General features: G+C 39.2%; 1 protein-coding gene across 3 annotated transcripts in view; it reads right to left on the reverse strand.

Moving 5' to 3' along the window:
• Positions 1–23,801, reverse strand: part of cadpsa (Ca2+-dependent activator protein for secretion a) — a 273,414-nt gene that overhangs the window by 108,879 nt on the left and 140,734 nt on the right. For all 3 annotated transcript variants that reach the window (XM_050039323.1, XM_050039322.1, XM_050039321.1), the window contains exons 10-12: positions 20,795–20,903; positions 18,360–18,572; positions 2,892–3,028 (exon numbers count right to left, since the gene is read on the reverse strand). In XM_050039323.1, the coding sequence (XP_049895280.1) occupies positions 2,892–3,028; positions 18,360–18,572; positions 20,795–20,903 (459 nt within the window). The remainder of the gene's footprint in view (positions 1–2,891; positions 3,029–18,359; positions 18,573–20,794; positions 20,904–23,801) is intronic.

Below are 23,801 nucleotides of genomic sequence, written 5' to 3' on the forward strand. Positions count from 1 at the left end.
GGGGCCTGTTGTTCGAAAGTAGAATTAACCAATCCAGGATAAGTGGAAAAGCGAGGCTGGACAAATTCCCCTAAGTCCATCCTGGCTTAATTGGTTGTTCGAACGCCAAGCCAGGCTGAGGAGGCGCGGCTTTGTCAAGCCAGGTGTAACTTATTCAGGTGAGTGCGCGTCCACGGCTTTCTTAAATAGACCCTGAAATCGATTACAGATTCACCGATGCAGCAATGGAGAAGGCACATGCCGCATACTTCTCACCCAGTGAGCAGCGTCTCATCATGGACACTTATGAAGAGGTAAAACATATAATCACAAAGAAAGGAAACACTGCAGCGATAATAAAGCAGAGAGAGAGCGCGTGGCAGACAACTGCGGACTGACTGAATGCGCAAGTAATCTAAAAATATACACTTGCTGCGCAAATGAATCTGTCATAATTACAATTAAAGTTCCTTCCACAAATTAACAGTTGTACACTTCGCCTTAAAGGTGAGCAGTGGAAGTTAAGCAACTGCTGATTTCACACCAGCAGAAGAGCTCGCCCTGGATCAGACCCGAGGCAGGCCGATGATGGAGGACGGAGGGGGGGAAACCGCCCTCTTCATACAAGGTACATTATTCCAGTATACTGTACATGGAATCAATCATTTTATTCATTCATTATTCAACCATTGGTGTTATGTGGACTGTCTGACTTTGGATTGTCTTGCAGTGTAAGACAAATTGACAAATTAAAAGAAAAACCTTAAGGAAATTGGACTTAGAAATTAATAAACTAGAGAAAGAAGTAAGTGATTTTAATGCACATTGTAAGCATGACGCAATGTATTAATCAATGTTATTTCTCTCTTTCTCTCTCCAGCTCCAATCAGACAGTGACTGATCACATTATTCGTCATACTTTCTTTTAGCACGTTTTTAGTTAAAATAGTTGCCTTAATAAGGTTTTTTGTTAAAATAGCTGCCTTTAATGGAGAGGGCAGGTAAGCATGAGGGGGGAGAGAGAGGGGGGATGACATGCAGCAAAGGGACACTGGCAGGATTCGAACCCGGGCCGCTGTGGCAACAGCCTTGTAGCTACATGTGGCGCCTGCTCTGCCACTAAGCCACCGACTTGGAAATAAAGAAACTACAGAAAGAAGTAAGTAATTTTAATGCACATTGTAAGCATGACTGTGATGCAATGTATTAATCAATATTATTTCTCTCTTTCTCTCCATGGCTCAAAGCAGACAGTGACTGATTTTAGTATTTTTCATTTAAATAAAATGAGGTCAAAGAATATTGTGGTTTCATCTTCATGTTTTCATTCATTGATGTAAAGTACACTGGAGTTATTGGTCCAGTTAACTGGGAATATAATTTGGGAAGGTCATACAGTTATGATAGGCTACCTAATAACCACTACTTGTATGTTTATTCCAACAATTAATCCTTTTATTGGTAAAGACGTGTGCATGTCAAAGTATGTTTGGGCTATGACAAAGATAATGTTTTAAATGTTAAATGTTTTTTTTTTTTTTTATTATTGTAGGCTTAATGTATTTTGTTCAAAAATGAGGCAAATACGTACATAAGAACATGAAATGACGGTAAAACACATTGATTTCCAATCGCAGTGACAGCTGACTGGACAGATAAAGCACCAGCCTAAACTAAGCCTGGTTGTTAGCCTGGTCGGGACCAGGCACATTCATTTTTAAGATACTTCCAGGCAAGGCAGAGCTAGGCATGACCAAAGCTGTGTGTAAACTTTGTCACGGACGGTTATATCAAATCGCAATACTTTAAAAATCGAATCGCAATACGTGTAAAATCACAATTATTCAGAATCGCAATATAAATCGAATCGGGACCCAAGAATCGTGGTAGAAATCGAATTGGGACAAAAGCATATGGTCCCAGCACCTACTAAAAAGCCACTAGAAATTGCATGGCTAAAAAAAAAACAAAAAAAAAGACAACCAGTCTCGTTGTTTGTTGGTCTTAAACAGTGGTCTGCAGCTTAGCAGTCATCTTGCTTAGGNAAAAGTTCACCCTGGACTCTGGTTACAAATAACTCCGGTTACAGGGGTCCAAAACTGCGGTTACATGTGAATGAAAGGCCAAACCGTGAGCAAATAGTCATGGTTTTATAAATACCCGCGTTGGTGTGGACAGCCCCTAAGAAACAACTACTGTTTGTGGCACCATCTCCAGTTAAAACACAGTGACAGGTGGCTAAAACAACCCCACAATTGTTGCCTAAAAAGTAGGAGAGGGAAAAAAAATATCGATTTTTATATTAATCGCAATTCTTTTCTCGGACAATTCTAAAAATCGATTCTCTCCCCAGAATCGACATTTTTCTATTTATTTTAGGCTGTTGTTTTCACAGATAACTGGTAAAATACGTTTATTTTAAAACGCGCTCCTCTCGCTCTGATACAGCCGTCTCCATGCCTGAAGTCCCCACTCTTGGCTGTGTAACAATGTCCCGCCTACAGGCCCACTGATTGGTTACAATCGTGGTAGAAATCGAATTGGGACAAAAGCATATGGTCCCAGCACCTACTAAAAAGCCACTAGAAATTGCATGGCTAAAAAAAAAACAAAAAAAAAAACAACCAGTCTCGTTGTTTGTTGGTCTTAAACAGTGGTCTGCAGCTTAGCAGTCATCTTGCTTAGGTGACGTGCCATCCACTATCCCCTACCCCTCCTGATGACAAAGTCAGCCCATATACTGCGTCACTTTCAAAAAGCTGATATGATACGTACATATGATACATGTAAATGTTGCATATCAGTGGTTTGCAGAAACGTAAAATGCCAACATTTTCTTCTGCCGACTGGGCTGGTGAGAGAGCAGGCAGGGTGTGAATTTCTCTCAGTCACATTCCAAAGCCTTTCCTTACCAGGCAGGAGTAGGAGTCGTTGAGTCTGTGGTCCAGAGTGAGGCGCTGTACAAGCTCAAACAGCGAGCCATGGTCAAAGTTACAGGGGTTGGCTGAAATAAACTCATCCATGCCATGCTTCTGGGCTCGATCAGCATCTGTATACAACCATTTACCAATCCAATGAGGAGACAGACAGAGAGAGAGACAGAGACAGAAGACAGCGTCAAAAACAAGAATAAAGTTAACTGTGGCACTCAGTTAATTTTGTATGTGAAACAAAAAATGAAACAAATAATCTTATGAAGTGCCCACAATACTGAAATGCTGTACACACTTTTATAACTGTGAGAAGTGTACTTGTACTTGAGACCAAGTTCTGTAAAACTGCTGATAGATCTCAGTTTTGATGTAACAGCACTTAATTACTCACTCAAGTAAAAAAGTGCCAGTCAGTTATTAGGTGGTGTTTCCAGCATTGACACCATTATGGGCCCTTCATGAGGGTCGCCAGTTTTGACTCAACAGGCAGGGTAAAGTTAGGGTGGATAGAAGAGTTTTCCAGGCAGCTTTCAGGATGTAACTCCTGATCTGGAGGTCAGTGGTTAGTTCTGAGTACTGGGGATCACGTTCATGTTGTGTTCATGCATACTCAGACATTCATGTCTATGCATCAACGTCAGTCTTTGAAGCTCTTAACAGTCTCTTATAGTGGGTACTACCTTTAAAAGAATGAATTTTTATTTTGGTTGCATACATCTTAAAAACAGGCTGAAGCCCAAGACTTATTTTTGCCTATCAGGATAACCCAGCATATCAACAAAACCAAAGAAAGGAAATTAATTAATAAATACAGACATTATACTCCAAATTATACTCCTCAATTTATTTATTTTTTTTTTAACGTTTTATTAATTTTACATTATGATTCGTAATTATATTACATTTTAAGGCTTTTTTTGCACTGAGTCCATTCCATAGTTTGACTCCCAAAACTGAAACATCTGTATTTCACATTGGTTCTCACTTTACATGTTTTATAAATAAAAAAATAAAAAATAAAAGAATACAGACCATCATTTCAGACAGTCAGTCAGATAGTTTCATTTAATTTCATTTATACAGGAAAAAGTAACATTTTGTGTAACTGTAAAAACTGGCCTGACTCAGTTAAAAATTGGTTTTTCGGCAGGTTCCTGTTATGCAACAAAAACACATTACAATACAAAATAAATAAAAACAGAAACAATCAATAGAGGCAAAACAACAAATTATAAGCAGCTAAATACAGAATAGAGGACTTAAGTGGAGTGAACAAAATGGGATATGAGATTTAAATTAGTGGTTGCAGGTTGCAGATAGTGTTTATATGTATGTTTGAAATGTGAAATAGAGGTTATTGCTCTAATGTAGTGTGGGAGCTCGTTCCAGATTTTAATGAAAGTGTGACAAAATGATCTCTGACCATAATTTATATTGTAGGGTGGTACAGGAATGAGTGCATGCAAAATTAATTTAGTGGTGTGTTCCTGTCTTGTGTTGTGACTTAGATGTAGAGCAATAAGTGTAGGATTAGAGTTGTTGTTTAGGATCTGAAATTAATATCTAATGGCTAGATTATTTGTGTAGCAGGGGTGAGATATGGTCTAATCTTGTTATAGACATACAATTTCTGGTTGACCTTTTTTGTTAGGTTCTGAATGTGGTGATGATAAGAGAGATGTGAGTCAAGGAATACTCAAAGATATATGTAGGTTTCTGTGATTGTTAGTGTTTTATTTGCTAAATGAAAAGGGTCAGACAATTATGTAGTTTTTTGGGGGCATGAAAATACATACATTCAGTTTTCTTGACATTGATAGTTAGATGATTATGTTTTAACCAGTCATGTAAGTAGTTAAGATCAGAGGATAGTTTCAAATTTAAGACATCAGGGTTTCAGGTGTAGGATGAATGAACAGTTGATTAGTAGATCCACGATAACCAGCATTATGTATTACTCTATATATCAAACTAAATCATATCACAAGTTAGACATGTTCCGGACCTTTGCCTAAGGAAATCTTCTCTAACTGGACCTCTTTGAATTTAAGTTGACCCCTGCTCTAGGAGCTCTTTTTTGAAGTTTAATTATAGGGTCTATGATTGTTTTATATGCATTTCCCCAAATAGAAGTAGGACATACATGGCATTATAAGTGAACAGTACAATATATACAAACATTCCTTCTTCAACAACTCCATTATTTAATCTGTTTAATATGTTATATGTGTGGCTTTAAACATAGTTTATGATCTATAATCACTCCCCTTTTGTATCATATACTCATATACTTTCAATTTCAGCACCATTTTAATACAGTTTTATTTCACAATTAGCCCTAGTACCATCAAACACTATTATTGTGTTTTATTTTTATTTAGTGATAACTTATTAACAGCAAACCAACATGATCAATTCCCCTTTTACTAAAAAAAGGAGACATCAAAAAGCCTTCAAAGCATGTCTGTGCACTCTGTAGTGAGAGCTTAGCAGAGTTATTTTCCCAGTGAACTCGTTAACATGCAATTACTGGCATTTTAATAGCCAATAAAAGAGAAGCCTTGAGGATTTGGAGTCGTTGTACAGCTAAATGGACTGCCTTTACAAGACTAATTCTATCACTTCTCTACAAGTCTACTGCCTTATAAAACAGGATATAGCATTGACCACTAATAGGCCAGTTGTGTGTTAAGCCACCCACCTTGACTCTCACGATTCCCATTAATGGTCCCCATTTCTAATGCCACTTCACTGCAGTGTTGGTGGCCCCAGACCCCTTGTGTGGCTCCTGAATAATTGCTGTATTGAACATCTAAGAATGAGGAGACGTTGTTGTGGCCCCACACTAATATCGATTAACACAGTTTTTTTGTTTGTTTGAAGTTTTTACATGCTTTCCTAGTGGTGTGCTATGTTTACATGAGCAAACCAATTGCCAGAGTAAATGTTGGCATTGTACATTTCTGAAAACCACAGATAAGTTACATTAGTACATTATTGTTGGAGGATACGTTGAAACTTTATGTTTGAGGTTGAGTAATCAGCAATGTGCCAATGTGATGAACATAATATTATTTTTTGTTTGTTTATAAAGGGACTAATGGAGATAAGAGTGTCTGAAAAGCTGTGAACTGCGCACAGCAACATGAAGGAGATCAGTTTTCAGTAGAAGTGGGAGGGGCAGAGCTGCACACTGTGTGGTTGTTAACTTGAAAAGTTTGTGTGTTTTTTCAGGTGACGAGATGAGACATGGCAGAGTTAGTCTCTCGAGAAAGCTAAAACTGTGCCAACATGGCAACATCTTGGATCTGAAGCTGACAAAAGAGGTGTCCTAACTGGCTGCAGGCAACATGGTGCACCATGGCTACCTGTTGCTTGCTTTGAAAGCACTACAGTGGATGAGGACTGAGCAAATCATAAAGTTAAATTGAGGAGTTATCTACATAGTACCTTCTGATTTCACTACAAAAACCAGTATAGGTGTCAGCTGGCTTGAGAGCGGTTGCCAGGGAGTTGAAAGTCACTGCTTAAGGTAATGATCATTTTAGTAACAAGCTAAGCTACTTGTTGTTGCCTATAATGTGTGTCTTTTCCAGTAATTATAATGATATAAAAACATGTTTTCTGTTTTAAAAAGTAATGCTACAAACGCAGAAAGATAGCAAGTAGGCTACTCACCCATCTATTAAGTGGTTACAAATCCAGTCTGATCCCGAGAGCACAGCTGATATTTATGTGGGTTGTTTACATGATGTAACAGGAGTGTATATTTATGTATTTAATGTGGACAGAGAGCTCTGATGTTACATGATGCAACGTGATGATAGCTGAATGCTCGTTTGCTGGTGTCATTATGTTCCACTCAGGACTGTCTGCTGAATCAAATTGGTTTGAAAAACTTTACACTGGCCCAACCCTATCATCTAGCCAAGGTGTCACACTATCCACAATGCCCTGCAGCTCCTGATAGCAAAGTCAGCTCATATACTGCATCACCTTAGAGATGATTAAGGAATCTCTCTTTTTAATTTTGCAGGGTTCCTGATAGTAAATCCATGCAAACCTGCAGGCTGGCTCCAAGTGGCTTTGCTGGGGTACAAAGTCAAGCTTTGCTACATTAGAAAATCTTATATAATGATGATGATAATATGCTGAGCCAGTGTGGCATATTATAGCTCTTGCCCTACAGCTCAAACAGCATTTTGGAGTAGAAGCTTAAGAGAGACATGGTTGTTTTATTTGTCATAGCCAGGAAACCTACACACAACTCTGCTTGCCAAACACTAGCATTATTACCTTAAACCAGACTGCTCAACCCGGTCTCACTCTAAGTCATTGAATACCAGCGCTTGCTCAGTGACACCGACAAAGAAAGCCGTCCTTTCATGCCAGAATGATATGCGGCCGGCCAGGCGGCATCGGAGGGAAATGCCGCTGGACAACGTAAGTTAAGAGGGTGAAAGTCCTAGTAAGGCAGGTGGAAAGGCTTGTGGATGGGTCCAACAACCACTGACTTTCACTCAAGAGGCCGGTGTTTGCTTCCATTATGACTGTAAAGCCAAACCTTGTTCTTTTTTTCTAAACCTAAACATGTGCTTATGTTGCCTAAACCCAACCATGTGCATGTGTTGGCTAAATGTAACCACGTGCATTTGTTGTTTAAGGAAAAAATAGTCAATTCGCTGTGTTGTACTGACGTAGTGTGTTTATTTTAAAAAGAGACTGCATGGAAATTGTACATTTCCTGTGAAAACAGAAGTGTATTTTAAAAATGGACAATGCATGTAACAGGCTGTAGTTGACATGGTGTCCCAGAACATCAACAACCAACGCACCCAGAGTACCTTGCAAGTCATATCTCTAAGTGCCCATGACCAAACTTCAATGTGACACGGTCGGAGTGAGAGTGTGTTGGACTGCTAGTATTAAGAAATATTAATACTAACAGATGAATTTAATGTGCAATAACAGCACTGATTTGCTGTTGGGCCCCTGTTGTGTTCAAGTTCTCTTCAAGTCCAGTGCACACAGCATGTTATAGATATTTTAAGACCCAGACGCCAACCAGTACTCTGAGCTATCTGGCCCAAGCACAGGTTTTTTTAGTATGGCAATTGGTTTCTGGTCATTTAATTAAACCTATTAAATTATCATTATCTAAATAAAAGTAATTGAGGTTTTAAAAACACAGGGAGGGAGCTGTGAACGAGTGAATGAGGGAGTGATTTTGTACAAAGCCACAGTAACAACCGAAAGAGTGTGTTTCCTAAAACAAAAGCTTTAACACTAATAGAATAACACACTCCACAAGGTGTACTTATTTTCCAATAACTGCACAGCTCGTCATAGATTCGATTAAACTTTGATCTTGAATGGACAGTGGAGTGTGGACACATTTGATCCCATCAGTCAGGACAAACCTGGGACAGATGTGAATGAAGGTTATACAGAGCTACGCAGCTATCAAGAGATTTGTCAGCCAAAGTCCTCTTCGCTGCCCAACGCAGGCACCCCAGCTGTCAATCAACAAACAAAACAAAGAGCGGGATGCTGGGAGCTGATTGTGTCCCCTCAACAAGTCTCCCCCCACCCTCCCCCAAAAATCTAAAAAGGTGACATTGCGGTGCCCCTTTGGTCTGTAGCTGGTGGCCTGTCAGGTCTGTTTGATGTGAGTGAGCAGGAATGAAGGCGGGAGGGCTGGACAGTAACATGCAGTGACATTAGTCACCCCCGTCCGTCTGGGCTGGGGAAGGACGGCCCTGACAATGATTGATGGCTGCTATTCATTTATAGATCCAGAGGAGAGGAACCGGGAGGCAGCGGACACACTGCTGGTCCTGGGTTTGATGGTCAAGAGCATTTGGGGCTATTTAGCACGTGGCTTGCTTTTTTTGTGGACTGAGTGACCACAAACACATCTAGATCTTTCTGTCACTACACTTGTGAAGATCCTTATTGATGCCGTAACCTCTCTAATCCACACCACTGCACCACTAATCATGAAGATACTCTCATTTTGTCAAAGCTTCTCTCAGCTGAAGCTCAAAGTCAACACAACTGTTTGTAAAACATCAACAGTAAGTGCTTGCAGCTGAAAAGTTGATGCTAAGCTGCACTGCTTTATGCACAGCTTGGACCTCAACAGAATTGCTTTAGAAATGACTGGGAGCTGAACTGCATTGCTGCCCCAACTTTGTATGAAGGAGCAGCTGAATGACTTTGAAGAGTTGGAATAATATAAGTGCAGCAAAGTACTGCTGTGGATGGGGGCAGCAGCAAAATGTGTTCTATCCACCTAAAAAAATCAATATGTCAGACTCGTGTCTACTTCTTCAAATGATTGGAATGCCAACAGACATTTTCCTGTATGTAATACACCGACTACGGACAAGTACGTCACACAACCCCAATTCAAAAGATCCGAATTATCCCTTTAATTGTACAGAAAGGAAGTTGAGTTGTCATTCAAGTGCCTTAAGTGAAATAAAAATGTTTGTAAATTTCCCATAAGTTGACTGATATGTAAGATAGAAAATAGGACAGTGGAGCATCCGGTCCATTCTGTCCACACTGCTGATGCACAGACCTACAAAGAAAACAATGGGTGCAGGTGTTTTGACCACTGTTGGCGTGTGTTGACATTTACCTGAGATGTTAATTTCATAACCAGCCAATGAAGAATGTAAAAGAACATTGAAAGAAAGAGCATGAAAGACAGGAGTGAAAGAAACAGCAGCTGTGTAACTGCTGGTCAAACTGTTCAAAGCCCCTCTCTATTCTGTCCCAAAGGCAGATTTCCATAAGGAAGGAATTTTTCGAAGTGAATAAACTAAGGTCTACAGCAACTTGAATTTGAGCACCATATCTGAACACACATTACCGTCAACCAAATAGGATAAATAAAGTATAAATTTAGATGTCTTCAAAATTCAAAGTTGAGATAGGCCTACTGTGACATAGAATGTAAAATGTTTGTATATCTTAATGTACAGTCATTCTCAACACAAAGTGAGAGGCCTTTAGTAGAAAAGCACTGACAGTCTGAGGACTGTCTCCAACTCCTGACTCCAACAAGCTAATTTACTTTGGGTAATATGTTAAAGAGAGTGTTGATTATTTTAATAATGAACCAAGACTAGCATATTCCTTTGCACTTTCAGTATGAGAGACTGGTGTTGGTCGGCACACAGCTAATTTCTGGTCCTTTAAAGTCACAGACACAAAAATGCAACGTCAAAGTGTTGAAAGTCTGTGATGAGTTATGGTAGCTGGCTGACATAATTTCATCACAAAGTTGGGTCAAATGTTGGTGGGGTTGGTTGGCACATGTATAAACCTATTGTAAAATTAAAAGTTGTGACTGTAACTCTATTTTGAGAGATTGAAACTATTTTGACAGATTTAAAATAATGTCAATATTGTTAATGTTTTTTTGTTGTTTGCATAAAATGTTCAAATTGCTTCTATTGGTTCTATTAGTTGCTTCTTTTTTTTTTAAAAAATTTATCTATTTATCTTTTTGTAACTAATGCATGTTACAAGCCCCCTAATGGGGCTTGTTGGCAGAAATGAACAACATGACTTTAACCACCAATCACCTAATTTTAGAAAACATATGTGTACACTAAAACTAATTTATTTATTGCTGAGACAGTAACCTTTCATTTGCTGCTGGTTAGAATGTTCTAACATAAATTGTGCCAGAGAAATATGGCAGTGAGTGAAAAAATGCCAATCTATCCCATTCCTCCTTTGTCTAAACAGAACCATTAAACCTTTACCAAGCCTTAGTTGCCAGAGGTGGATGTAGGACATCTAATAAAACATAAAGGTAGTGAATGTTTTGCAAAAACAGTACGTTTAGTATAAGCATTTCTTTATTGTGTAGAAATAAAGGAAACCCAGGCATCATTACAGCACCTCCAAAATGTGTTGGCCAGTGCAAATGCAATGTATATAAATGTATGTCATTGGTAGTGGGGTTATGGTTTTAGGGCTACAAAGTTTTACACTGTACAGTTCAATAGGAGAACCAGGATATATAAGAATTAGCATTCACATCAGTCCATGTGCTTATCAGTCAAAATGAACGTTAAAAGAGGAATACTTTCAAAGCTTAATTGGACAGAACAAAAAGCTACTACTAAACTATGTCACTGTTTTGACTATCAGTCTTCACAAAAAGAAAGAGAAAACTGTGAAGATCAGCTTCACCTCTAAGCAGCTGAAAACAAAACTCTTAATTCTGTCTTTGTTGTTACAATGTTTTAATGTAGTCTATTTTGATATGACTTGGGTGGGTGGGTGTCGGTGACATGATGTTATATTATTCATTGCACCAATCCAGGTGTGAACTGACAAGTAGTTATTTGGTAACATTGACTGATTGCTGCCTGATTTAATTGTGCAGCAACCACACTGTATTATTCATTGCCTGGCACTTTTAACTTGGTAATTACCAGCTGCTGGGACACAGTAGGACTCCAGTGGTTGTGTCAAAAAACAGCTCTCTCAGTAAATTCACCTACACAAATGCATGCGGGAAGCAATTTTTCATTTATTGGGTGTGTTGGTCTGCACCCATCTTTCTTTAAAGGGACAGTTCATTTCTTCTGAAGTGGGGTTGTATAAGGTACGTACGTATCCATAGCCAGTGTATTACCTACAGTAGATGGTGGTCGGTACGCCCCCACTTTGGAGAAGCACGCAGGAGTATTGCCATTGAAGCTCAACAAAAAATGTATTTTAGTCACCTAAAAGAAGTCTCACCTAATAATATCAATATCAGATTAAGTGTGGTTACCTTGTGGTGAGAAAGCCCTTTCGGATGGGGAACTAAAGCTGTCAAATACACCTATGCTCTCGTCAAAACCATCAGATCCCATTGACAAAAATGGCCATTTTACCTTGCAGAACATGGGAGCTGCTGATCTACCACTGCAGCCATCACTTAATTTGTCTGTGTTATTTTGTGACTTTGGTGAATCCAAACTAACCCTTTCAAACACTAAAGTCACGCAATAAGACAAACACACTAACAGTGGACCAGCAACTCCTGTGTTTTGCGAGGTAAAATAACTGTTTATTGCCAAAGGAGTCTAGTGGCCTTGAAGAGAGCAATTTAATGGCTTTAGTTTCCTGTTGAAAGGCCTGTCTAAATGCAAGGTAAAATATTCTAAATCTAGCATACACTTGATACACTGATACAGAGATTTTTAGGTGGCTAAAATACTACCCCCGTCCACAGCACTACATTGCATAGCTTCCATGGCGGTACTCCTGTCTGTTTCTCAGGGGCGTTCAGTGGAGTTTCAAAAATATGAACTTATATAAACCTTCACTTTGGTCTTTGACCTGTCAGAAGTACATACTATGCTATTGAAAACTGTTTCAAAGGACATGAAACTGTTTCTCACATTCATAATACCTCATGTCTGTATGTAATGCACGACTTGGTGAGAGCAGTGAAAACTTCGGACCTATTTCGGCGCATATTTCAGCACCACGGACAGCAAGCGGACGTTTAATTATCATTAGTCATGTGTTTAAAGAAAATAAATTAATTACAAGCTCATTTCTAGAAGATAACCAAGGGGTCTGGTGTATGTAACACAGTAAAACAAAGGCCAATTTGGTACAATACTGTAGAGGCGAATTTATTGGAGTGTCTCCAGAGACCAAAAATACAAGCTTAACATGCCGACATGAAGAAAAAACCCCACATACAATCAGACAGGCTTCAAGACATCATTTAGACAGGCTGTCTACAGCAGCAGAGCAAAATGCTTTTACAACACACAGATCACTCACACAACTCATAACTCGCGGAGGAGCGAAGTGGCGAACAATTTGATTCAATAACACTCGTATTCACTGACGAGCATATTATTGACCTACCATATTTTTCCAAATAGTAGCCTGGGCGTTTATTTCACAAAATCGATTTTGACCCCAGGCATTTAAAAGAACCAGGGGCTATTTGCTCAAGGCTTTTATTTATTTTATTTTTTTTTGCACTGACCTGCACCAGGCCGTTATTTGGTTGCAGTTCCTGTCCAGTATGTTTTTAGTGCAAAAATACTGTAAGGTAGGGGTGAGTTCGTGTACAAAAATCTCTAAATGTTTAAAGTGGGTCATTTTTTTCATGGACACGTGTACACAGGTTTCACCGCTGGGTGGTGCTATTGCATTATACCAGTAAAGCCCCAGTTATCCGAATACCAACCGAACGGGCCATTTCAAACCAACAGTTACAGGCCTCCACACCAAAATATCGCCATCCCGACGGTCTGCCATCCCGAATTCTGGTCCCTGAGTCCTGACATTAAGCTATGGCGAGCCTGTAGAAGCTGTATTCCCCATGCAAGTCAGCGATTTTCACCAGGGATGCACGCGAGTAATTCAGGCGAGTAATTCATGACATTACCTGTTTTTCAGCGAACTCTTCTGGTAATTTTATTAAAAGGCATGGCATATAGGTCCACAGTAACTTATTATTATTATTATTATTATTATTGGGTCTTATAAGTGTGGGCTACAATGAGTACCGGGCCATCAAATCACAGCATCCCCAGTGAGAGGACATGGAATTGTGTGCGCTTCTACGCACGCGGGTCAAGGTGATCATGGATATTTGATGTAGGAAAGATGTAGCCAGATGTATTACCTTATTTAGATATGTGGCTGTCTGTCCGTCCGTCCGTCCGTCCATCCGTCCGTAGAACGAGTCATGTGCACCACTTCACCACCGACCCGTGCGTAAAGGCGCAAACAGTCCCTCAAGGAGGGACAGCCATGAGGCAATGAATGAGGAAATAATCGCCCGGGCATTTAATCGGGCCGGCGTTTAATACGCAAAATGGGGTCAAACCCCCGGCGACTATTTGGAAATATATGGTATTTAAGTGCAATACGATGAAAACAACCAGCCAGTCCGCCTCGGACTATCTAACATATCACATCTGATCACTTGCAACAAATATGAAGGACACTCACAAGTAAGATGACTACAGAACCTCTCTCTTACTTTTTCTCCTGATTCCAAGGTATGGCAGCTGCCATACCTAAATGACGCCTATGCTGTTTCTCCAAGGGCATGCCAATCACCGTCTATTGAAGGTAATAGACTGACTATGAATAAGTATCCTATATAACCCCAATTCAAAAAAATCTAAACTATCCCTTTAAAGGTTAAGTGAGTAGGATTTAGGGGGATACATTGGCAGAAATGGTATATAATATTATGTTTTCATTAGTGTGTAATTGTCTGAAAATAGGAATTGTTGTGTTTTCCTTAGCCATTTATATCCACATATGTAGCAAGTCCTCCTCCATAGTCCACCATATTGTTCAATCAGTATGCAACGGACAAACCAATCACTAGCTCTAGACAGAGCAATTCATGTTTTTGCATTTTAGCATTGGCCGCCATATTTGGCCTTCACATTTGGCACTTGGGAGAAGTCTCAGCTCTGCAACCTTACCACTAAATGCTACTAAATACTACACACTGGACATTTAATGGCCTGTGTCTACATAGTCTTTTTTTTTCTCAGTGCTAGCGTCTTTTTCAATTGTTCCTAATGAGGACAGAGCATATGCAGTCGGCTGAAGAAAAAGCGCGGTGCCCAGTGTAATTTTTCAGAGCACTCTGCATTTTTTGTGCAGCCACTCCAAGCGCTTTAAGTTGAATATCTCGGAACTTTTCAGAAAGGTCCCAATGATGTCACTGCTGCCTCTTTAGATGCGCTAGTGTCTACTATCACCAAAGCTCATTTTTTGGGAGCAGATCAGCCAGTGGACACTAGATGTTGCTGATGTTACTGTTCGCTATATAAGCTTGATGCTGATTGTGGTCAACCCTCTGTTAATGTAGCATTGCATTAGCCACCTAGCTAATGTCAGTGTTAAGGTATTGTTGTCATAAAAGCATACCCATGTGGAGAATGTCATTTTTAAAAAAAAAAAGCACTGGGATCATTTATTTTTTTAATTTTTCATTTATTTTTTATGAAACGCTGGGATGAAGCACTCCCCGGCACCCTGTCACCGCTTTTCTGCTGAAGAAAAACACTATCTGGACATAAACTCTAATTTAGTTATATTATATTGTGCATTATGAGTTCTATGGACACAGTCCATCTAAATTTTCTTGAAAATTTAAATTAAGTTTCTGCCTTCCAGCACAAGTTTATTTACAGCCTTTAAATTAACTAAATGAAGCAATTTGATAATACCTCCATAAATGAGACAATATATGCATGTCATAAGTATGGACTGTAAAAATAATGACAGCACCCATTGGTTTGTGGACTCCAGTTTTAAAGCCTTAAGTTCATCATTTTGTCCATAGCCATCTTGGGTTTTTGGAGCCAGAACTGACTCTATCGCCAGACAGCTTGTCACTAAAAGCAGCCCTCCCTTAATTATGTATCATTTTAAGCCTTCATAAAATGTAAATGAGCAAGTAATGCAAAAATTCATCCCCCATACAGTTCTCATGAAGGGGGAAATTAGCCATAGAGACCAAAGCTGCTTTTTGTACCAGTTAACATGTAACATTACATTTCTGTAAAGTTAACATGGGGGGTCTATGGAGATTAGAATGACTTCTGAAGCCAGGGTCAAGTGGCCATTTGAGGAACTGCAGTTTTCAGCACTCTCATGTTAGCTTTATTTTTCAGCCCCAGAGGTTAGGCCTACTGCTTGGTCATAAGTTGATGTCCGGCAAAAATGAAACATGGATACATTCACATATAGGCCACATTTAGACTGACTTGAGCTAAAATTAAAAAAAAAGAGTACCCTACATAACGCCCCTGACTAATGCAGCCCCCTGTCTGCAGAGCAAGCAACTTTAAAATAATTAAACATTCATGTATAAAATCAAAAACACCCTTTCCATGAATAAAAATACACCACAACTGCAAAATGGTACAGTCGTATCCTGAATGAGGCAGACTTCTTTGGATTTTTTCCAATGGCAGTGATATGGCAACATCACACATTGTTAAAAAATAATCATGCTTTAGCTTTGCAGCAATCAAAAACATGAAATTCTCATGAAACAAAAATACTTTTTTTTAATTTTTTTTTAAACTGAACCCTGACCTACAATGCAATGCTTTTGTAGGCTGATCCATGACATATGAATCCAGTCAATCCCTACTGTACAGATGTCAGATATGCAGACAGAAGCACAGCCAAAGCAAAATATTTCTGCATGCATGTTAGTATGTCTTGTATTTCTGTCCTCCCACAGAAACAACTAACAAAAAGTTATCAAAGGAGGAGGAGCGATGGACAACAAAAGGATGGAAGAGAAAGAAAGGGGAGGAAAGCACTTACCCTTTAATCCAGCTACAAGATAGCAGGGTCAGGGTTTAGAAAAGGAAGAAGAAGAAGAAAAAGAAGAAGGAACAAACAGAGAAACATAAAGACACACAGCAAAGCCACCAACACTTTAACACTACAGCAGTTCTACAACAAAGAGCGAAGCAGCAAACAGAGAAAGAATAACAGTAACAGTTGAACACATGTACATTAAATGACCAGGGGAAGGACAAACTAAGAACATCATTGGCTGATTATGTAAAAAAAAAACCCAAAAAAAAAACAATGTTGCGGGGACAACTGTACAGTAAGAGCACATGAACAAGAAGCTGTGAGTTATGAACATAAGGGCCTAGACCTATTAATATTTTACAATATGAATGAAGAGTATAATTGAAGTAGGCTTCTAAGGCTGTTCTCACAAATTTTTGTATGTTTTCCTACGAAAAGCAATGCACCCAAAGTTGCACATACCCGTTGTATTTTGAAAGGCTGCGATCACATAATGTGCTGACAGCAGTTAGAAGAAGAAAGCAGTCCCAAGCGCCTGTAAGGAAGCAGGTTTGAGATGTGGATGGGTCACAAAAAACTGTACTTTCAACTGGGACTTTCCCCTGGAGTTGCGTGTTCAGATCTGTGTCAACTTTGAGTCATTTTAAGGTATGTCCTCACCATGTTTCTTGTCCTAAACCTAACCACAATAACTTTTATTGCCTAAACCTGATCTCCGTAACTTAACATTTATTAGATAATTGTACATTAAGGATGAAACATCATTAATGGGGCATAAATTTGTAGGATACCATACGAACCGTTCTATGAGAATATGATTTATCTTCATGTAAAAACATTAAATGAGGCTGCAATGAGCCCCATCACTCTGTGCTCCAATAACAGTTGAGCAAGCTTGTTACCTGGCAGAATCTCGGTCAACTTTCCCCTTTGCTAGTATACTTAGATATACTATGTGCTAGGCTTGTGTATGTTGAAAAGAAAACCAAATTTTGAAAATGCTTAAAAGGTGTTGCTGGGGGACATGTAAAAGTGACATGTACACATTTCAATATAGTCACACATTAAGTAAGCTAACGTCAGCAAAATGCTAGCTAACTAGCTAGCTAACATAAAGTCACATCAAGAGGAGTTTGCCTAATGTCAGATCACCAACATCAGCCAGGTTTGCTTCCTCCTTATTGTTGTGGTAACATTAAAAAAGAAAGGACAGATAGGGTGGTTGGTTACATGTTTTTAAGATGGCATGAATTATCGTTAGCTAGAAAAGGTCATGGCTAACATTCCTTTGTTTCTATTATATTTTAAGGCTCAGTGCCACCCTGGAGTAACTTGGTGTTATTTATTTGGTAGCCCAGTTGTTTCTAACCATAACATGTTGGCATTGTACATTTCTGCAAACCACAAATACGTTACATTTGTATGTTTCATATGTGTCATATCATTGTTTCTAATGTGATGTAGTATATAAGCTGACTTTACAATCTGAAGGTGAAGGGGATGTTGGATGGCGTGACACCTAGGCGATGCCCATTGCTGTTTCACAAGCAGCTTTTCAGGCACCACATGTGGTACTTTTTAGCAACCCATCACATTTTTCCAGCCAGAACTGCACCACCGAAACATAGGCCGAAACATCTTTTTCTAACCATAACTAAGAGTTTTCTGTGCCTAAACCTAACCACATGTTGCCACAGCACCGTTGGAACATAAAGAAATGTAAAGCTTCAACATATCCACTACATGATAATGTACAAATATAACAAATCTATGGTTTGTACAAATGTACAATGCCAATATTTTTTTTTCTGGCAACTGGGTTTTACTTGGATATATACACAATGTAATGTGATATCCTTCCATCAAACACTATAGTCTTTGCTGTTGGCGTCTTGGGGCTATTTGCCTGACACCCATAATTTTTCCTAAAAAAAAACAAAAACTGATTAACTGCTAACTACAACGGATGCTATATCATCAAGTTAGCCAAACAAAGTAAAAAAAATCATAGACAATGGCATGGCCGCATCTTGATTAGGGCAAAGCATTTGTGTGGGAGAATAACTAAAAGAAAACATGAGAGTCAAAGAGTTGAAAACTTACAAAACTGAGATATGGGTGCATCGAGCTGTGGTGCTGTGCCCCCTCTCGAGTTGAGTTTCTGGACCTGGGTGGGAGGAACTGGCTTGTGTGACTGGCCGGTAGCTCGGTACATGGCCTGTACCCATAGGATCCGGTCCTGCTCATCATCACTAGCAAAAATCACAGTGTCGCCCTCTTTCACAGCGTTGAAGAACGTCCGACCGCCGTCTAGACCTGAAGAATAAACAGAGAAAGAGGTAGTTATTGTTTTATGTGTTCACAGGATAGCACGTTCCTATTTGTAACCCATTATCAATATCCAGTGGGTCCTTCATTTCACATGAATGAATTGTACAGTATAAATCTTAATTATGAGGTGGCCACAGGAAGTCATGAGTTAATCACAAGCAGTATTGAACTGGTGGGTGTTGTGAGAAACTTGTATTTAATTTGGTTGACAACTTTGTGATCCTAAAATGCTGATCTGACTGAATGCAGCAGCACAGAAATTACTATTTGCATGTTTACAGCATTTATAGGCATTTATTATTACTGTTGCTTTTATTATTGTCTTATAACAGAAAGGATGATTCCAGTGAGTTAGTACTGCACTTCTATAAAGCTGTGTTGATGACATCATGAGGGTTATTTTCTCTGACTTAAACAAGCAGTTTGTACTGCCTGGCCACATGCTCTGAAGTGATTGAGGGCAGAATTTCACCTCCAAGCCAAGTATACACTAACAGCAGGGCAAAAATGTGCAAAACGTCACACTGTTGATCATGTTAGTTCATTTTTTGAATGTTATAAACGTGGTTCCCAACTGGTGGGTCACAGTCCAAAAGTTGGCTGTGGGTCCATTCTGAGTGGACCACAAGTGAATCGCATATTTGTCAAATTTGTCAAAAACGTGGTTTATTTTGAAGTACAGTGAATTTCACGCACAGAGCTTTTACTTTGAAGTGCCATTTTCTGCTGTAGAGAGAGTTACTAACGGAGAGCTACCTGACAGAGACAGCAAACTAGCTCGACGACATGGCTTAATGCAAGCATGAGGCTGCTTCATAGAAAGTGATATAAAGATGAACGACGTAACAGCTATCCAAAAGTGAAGCTGAAACATCTGGATCGCCCCCTGGTGGCTGGCTGCAGTACAGGTCATAAACTCCGCCCACTCCATTGTTAATGGACATGGGCCAAACTAAAAACTCAAAGTACACATCAAATAACTTTTTTCCCAAATATGGTTTCTGCTTCTGCCCACAATTGGGAATCACCCAATCACCGGAACAAGATGGTGAGTCCGTATCCAGGATATTTTAGCTTCACTTCTGTACAGTGGGGGTTAGTGGAGACGCATCCATCTTTACAGTCTATGCGCCAAATGTATTAAACTGAGTGGATTTTTGACTAATGGCTAAGGAGAAATCTGGACCCTGTTGCTGGACCAGTTGGGAACCACTGTTTTAAACCAGATAATGGTGGATGACCATCGCCCAACCCGCCCTGATCTTGGAAAAGGTGCCGGAAGCATCAGTGAGTCCAAATAAACGAAAAGGATTATGGGGTGCTCACATCAAACGCTAAGCAAATGTGCACAATTCGCCCGTCACGTGAAAGTTAAACAACTTGAACAAGAAATTTGCATGCCAAAGCCGTAATGGAGGACAAACTTATTGTCGTCATCTGTGGGCACCCAGAGCTCTTTGACTCAACATCAGGACTGTACAGAGACAGAAGAAAAGCAGGAGATGGGTTGAAGATTACTGAGCGAAGCCATAGAACTACATGGTAAGTTCTGAAAATATGTATTCATTAGTTTTGTGAGCTATTTTGTTGAGTTGCTTCTTTGCAAAAAGCTCTGAGTAACTTCAGCTGTTTTTTTTATTCGGGAAGGTGAACAACAGAAGGAGTAAATCAATAATGTGCTGCCACTGACAGTTTCTAACAGCTCCGTCCAGCTCCCACTGTATTGCCTCTTCACAGATGATGAAGAGAAACGTCTACACCTTGCTGATTGACTACAAAACAGGATTGTGCACAAATATTTTGTAATAAAAAAACAGGCTGAAGTATTTCCCAGTACGTTGCAATCGATTTGATATTTAAAGATGCTGGGTTTGCGCTTTGTGCATTGAGTCCTTTGTCGAGCAAAAGTGACAATTCTCTGTTGACCAGTCAACGGACTGCTGTGTTTTTAGCTCCACCTTTTAGATCTGTGTGCTAAGTACCCCAACAGAGGGGTGACCAAAAATGGGGATGGTAAGAAACCGCTCCATTGGTACCATTCACAACTTTTCACAGTGGAAACGGAACAACGCATACCAAACCACACCATAGTGTTTGGTGGAAATGCGGCTCATGAAAAAAATGAAGAGTGTTGCCATCTTGTTTAGGCTTGGTACTTAACTACTAACCAATGCACTGCACAGCTGTGTGATATATGTTGCTGTTACCTGGCTGGGGGTCAGTGTAGTCCACAGTGTAGCCATCCAGTTGCAGGAGCTCCACAGGCTCAGCCTTCTTCTCTCTGTAGCTGCACATGGCAAAGGTGTACTGACTCACCTGCACCAATCACAGCGAGAGGACATGTTTACTCATCAGCCAACTCAGGAAGGAATATATTAAACAATGCCTGCATTAATTATTCGCAGCGCATATTAGTTTAGATATTGCATCTTTTTTTAACAATTAGCAATGAAAACTGCACTGATACATTTTATTGTATATATTTTTTTTATCTCAGCACCTGTGTTACACTTTTAGAGGGAGCTCATTAGATCTTTTTACCCTCACACTTGGCGTTACTGCTAAACACTGCCTGTTAAGAAACTGTTTCACATTTCTGCTTTCACATCTGTCATGTGCATAAAACATGTAGTATTTGTAAGTCTGAGAGAAGCTGGAAATGCATTCATCAGTGTTAATGTGTGATATCTGTATCTAGGTAGTTTTGTTTGTTGCTATTTTATTAATTTAAAAGTGAAATTTACCTGTGAAAAATATGTGTGCTGTGTGGCGTGTGAAGAATATTAAATATCTAGATGTGTTTGTAGTTAGTTTAAAGGCTGGTATTCTGGATTTGAGTGGTTAGCAGATGTACAACGATGTTATTACTGAATATGGAAGAATTAGGAAACATTTTAAACATGAGGTAAATGATGTAGTGGTGTAAGACCACTATACAGTTAATACCTCAGTCTATTTTTTTACACATGTAGTAATGTAAATGAAGACATTTTATTCTTTTACTTTTACCTCAATAAAACTGCCTTGATTTTCCAGGGACACCTTTGTCCTTTTTGTTGACATTATTCACCTGTGCATCAAGAGCCCAGGCTTTGTTCTTCAGTCCTGTTGGACCCAAGTGTCTTTCCCAAACCTGATTTTACTCCTGAAGTGAAACTGAAATATCAAGGCTTAGGCCGCGGTTGAATATTAAAAAAAAATATGTCTGATGTCTTTTCCTAAACACTTCAACTTGACCTTGATGGAAAATGTAATGGAATTTACAAGGACTTTGGAAAATACAACCACAGTGCATAAAGAATCCTACTGCACTTACACATACATAAATATGTGACGGCAGATGTTATTGACATGAGTCTGTCGTGGTGAAGCTACAATGTTGGAAGATAGACTACTAAGAGCACATCTTAGATCTATTGCCCTGTACTTTCTTACTGTATTCTTTATAATGTAGGCTATATAAACACTGAATTGAATCATAAATGAATATAGACTGACAATCACAAAAGTGAAACAAAATGGTTGTCACACTGATAACTTCTCACACTCACCCTCCTGTCCACTCATATGTCATCATATACATAAAAATAATTGTTAAATTTATGCATATACGCATAGTGTGTGTGTGTGTGTGTTTTTTTTTTCATAAACAGCCAAATGGTGCATCTCTTTAAATGATGCTACCGCAAGGAACTGTGGAATGGCATTGGGCCTATCACCTTTCTATCCAAAAGGATGGTCCAGTGGACTCTATGTTAAAGAAGTTAAACAAGGAAGCACTGAAGCTACCTTTCCTTAGCATTTAGATAGTTCTACCAGCTCTTATCACGGCTGCCGCAAAGATATTTCCAGGTTGTTTCACTCCGTTATGAACCTCTCTAAGCAAAAAAGACTATTCAGCTGCAGCCTAAGAGTCTGCAGCCATGCCTGAGGCTCTTTGTGAGGCGATACTTAGTCACATTATCGGCATGCTAACATGTTCACAATGATTATGCTAAAATGCTGTAGTTTGACAGGTTAGTTTACTGTGTTAGGTTGCTAACATTAGCACTAAACACAAAGTACAACTGAGGCTGATGGGAATGTCATTAGTTTTGATAAATATTCTGTCATAAACCAAGGTTGTTGGATAAATTCACACAATGACCTGCTGGTGGCGCTGGATTTAAAAGTCAGAGGAACACCAAAATTATTACACTTAATCCTAAGGGGTACATGAATGTGTTTACCAAATTTAATGGCTAATCATAGTTGATGAGATAGACCAGTATCTCAAACTAAACATAATCATTAGGATCTTCAGACTATTTATATGTGCTGCATCCATTAAAAGGGATGATTGAAAGCATGAGGCCAGAGAGAGAGAGTCTGTCTGTGACAGCTGTGTTACCTCTTAATGTGTGTGCATGTGTGTTATTATAATCACATTATAATAAAGTCAAGTGGCTGAATAAGAAGGTGAACTTGCAGATGTGCGTTCATGACCAGCAATAATGAGTAGAGGGGATGTGTACAAGAGTGTGTGTGTGTGTGTGTGTGTGTGTGTGTGTGTGTGTGTGTGACAGAGAGGAGGAGAAACAGAGAGAGTGGATATACAGACAGTGAGTATGGTGAGAATACCATACTTTTTTATACAAATGCAAATGTGTATTCTAATGGAAATGAAAGGGGTAATGACTGTCCTGTGACACCCTGGTGTGAATGACCTTAACAGACTTATCTCGTTTTTCATTTTATCTTACGTTCAAGATGTTGCAATGAGAGATTCAATTTTTATCTGTTTCATCAGACAGAGACAGCTCATGCCAGTTGTATGTTTCCAGAATTGTTGCTGTGAGGGTTAAAAAATACTGTGCATTGCCAGTATAGAGCTATAATAAAATAAAGTTGAACAACCTTGATTGACAATCTTCAGCTGCTTTTAGCTTTCACGCAAGTCTATATTTTAAAGTACCCAGTTGGATATATCAGAGCTTTAAGAAAACTATGAGTTTTAGCAGACATAGTTAGGACTTACCGTAAAACTCGGAATATAAGTCGCACTGGCATATAAGTCGCAGTCTATTTTTTAAGGTCTCAAACAGGGAAAACAAGGTTTTATATTACTATTTGTTAATAAAAACGTTATACAAGTTATTCCTACACTGTTTCCCTTTATTTTTAATTTGAAACACATTCAAAACACAATAACCTCTTAAGCAGCTTTGGTTACTT

This window comes from Epinephelus moara, chromosome 24, assembly GCF_006386435.1.
Source record: "Epinephelus moara isolate mb chromosome 24, YSFRI_EMoa_1.0, whole genome shotgun sequence".
Lineage (NCBI taxonomy): Eukaryota > Metazoa > Chordata > Actinopteri > Perciformes > Serranidae > Epinephelus > Epinephelus moara.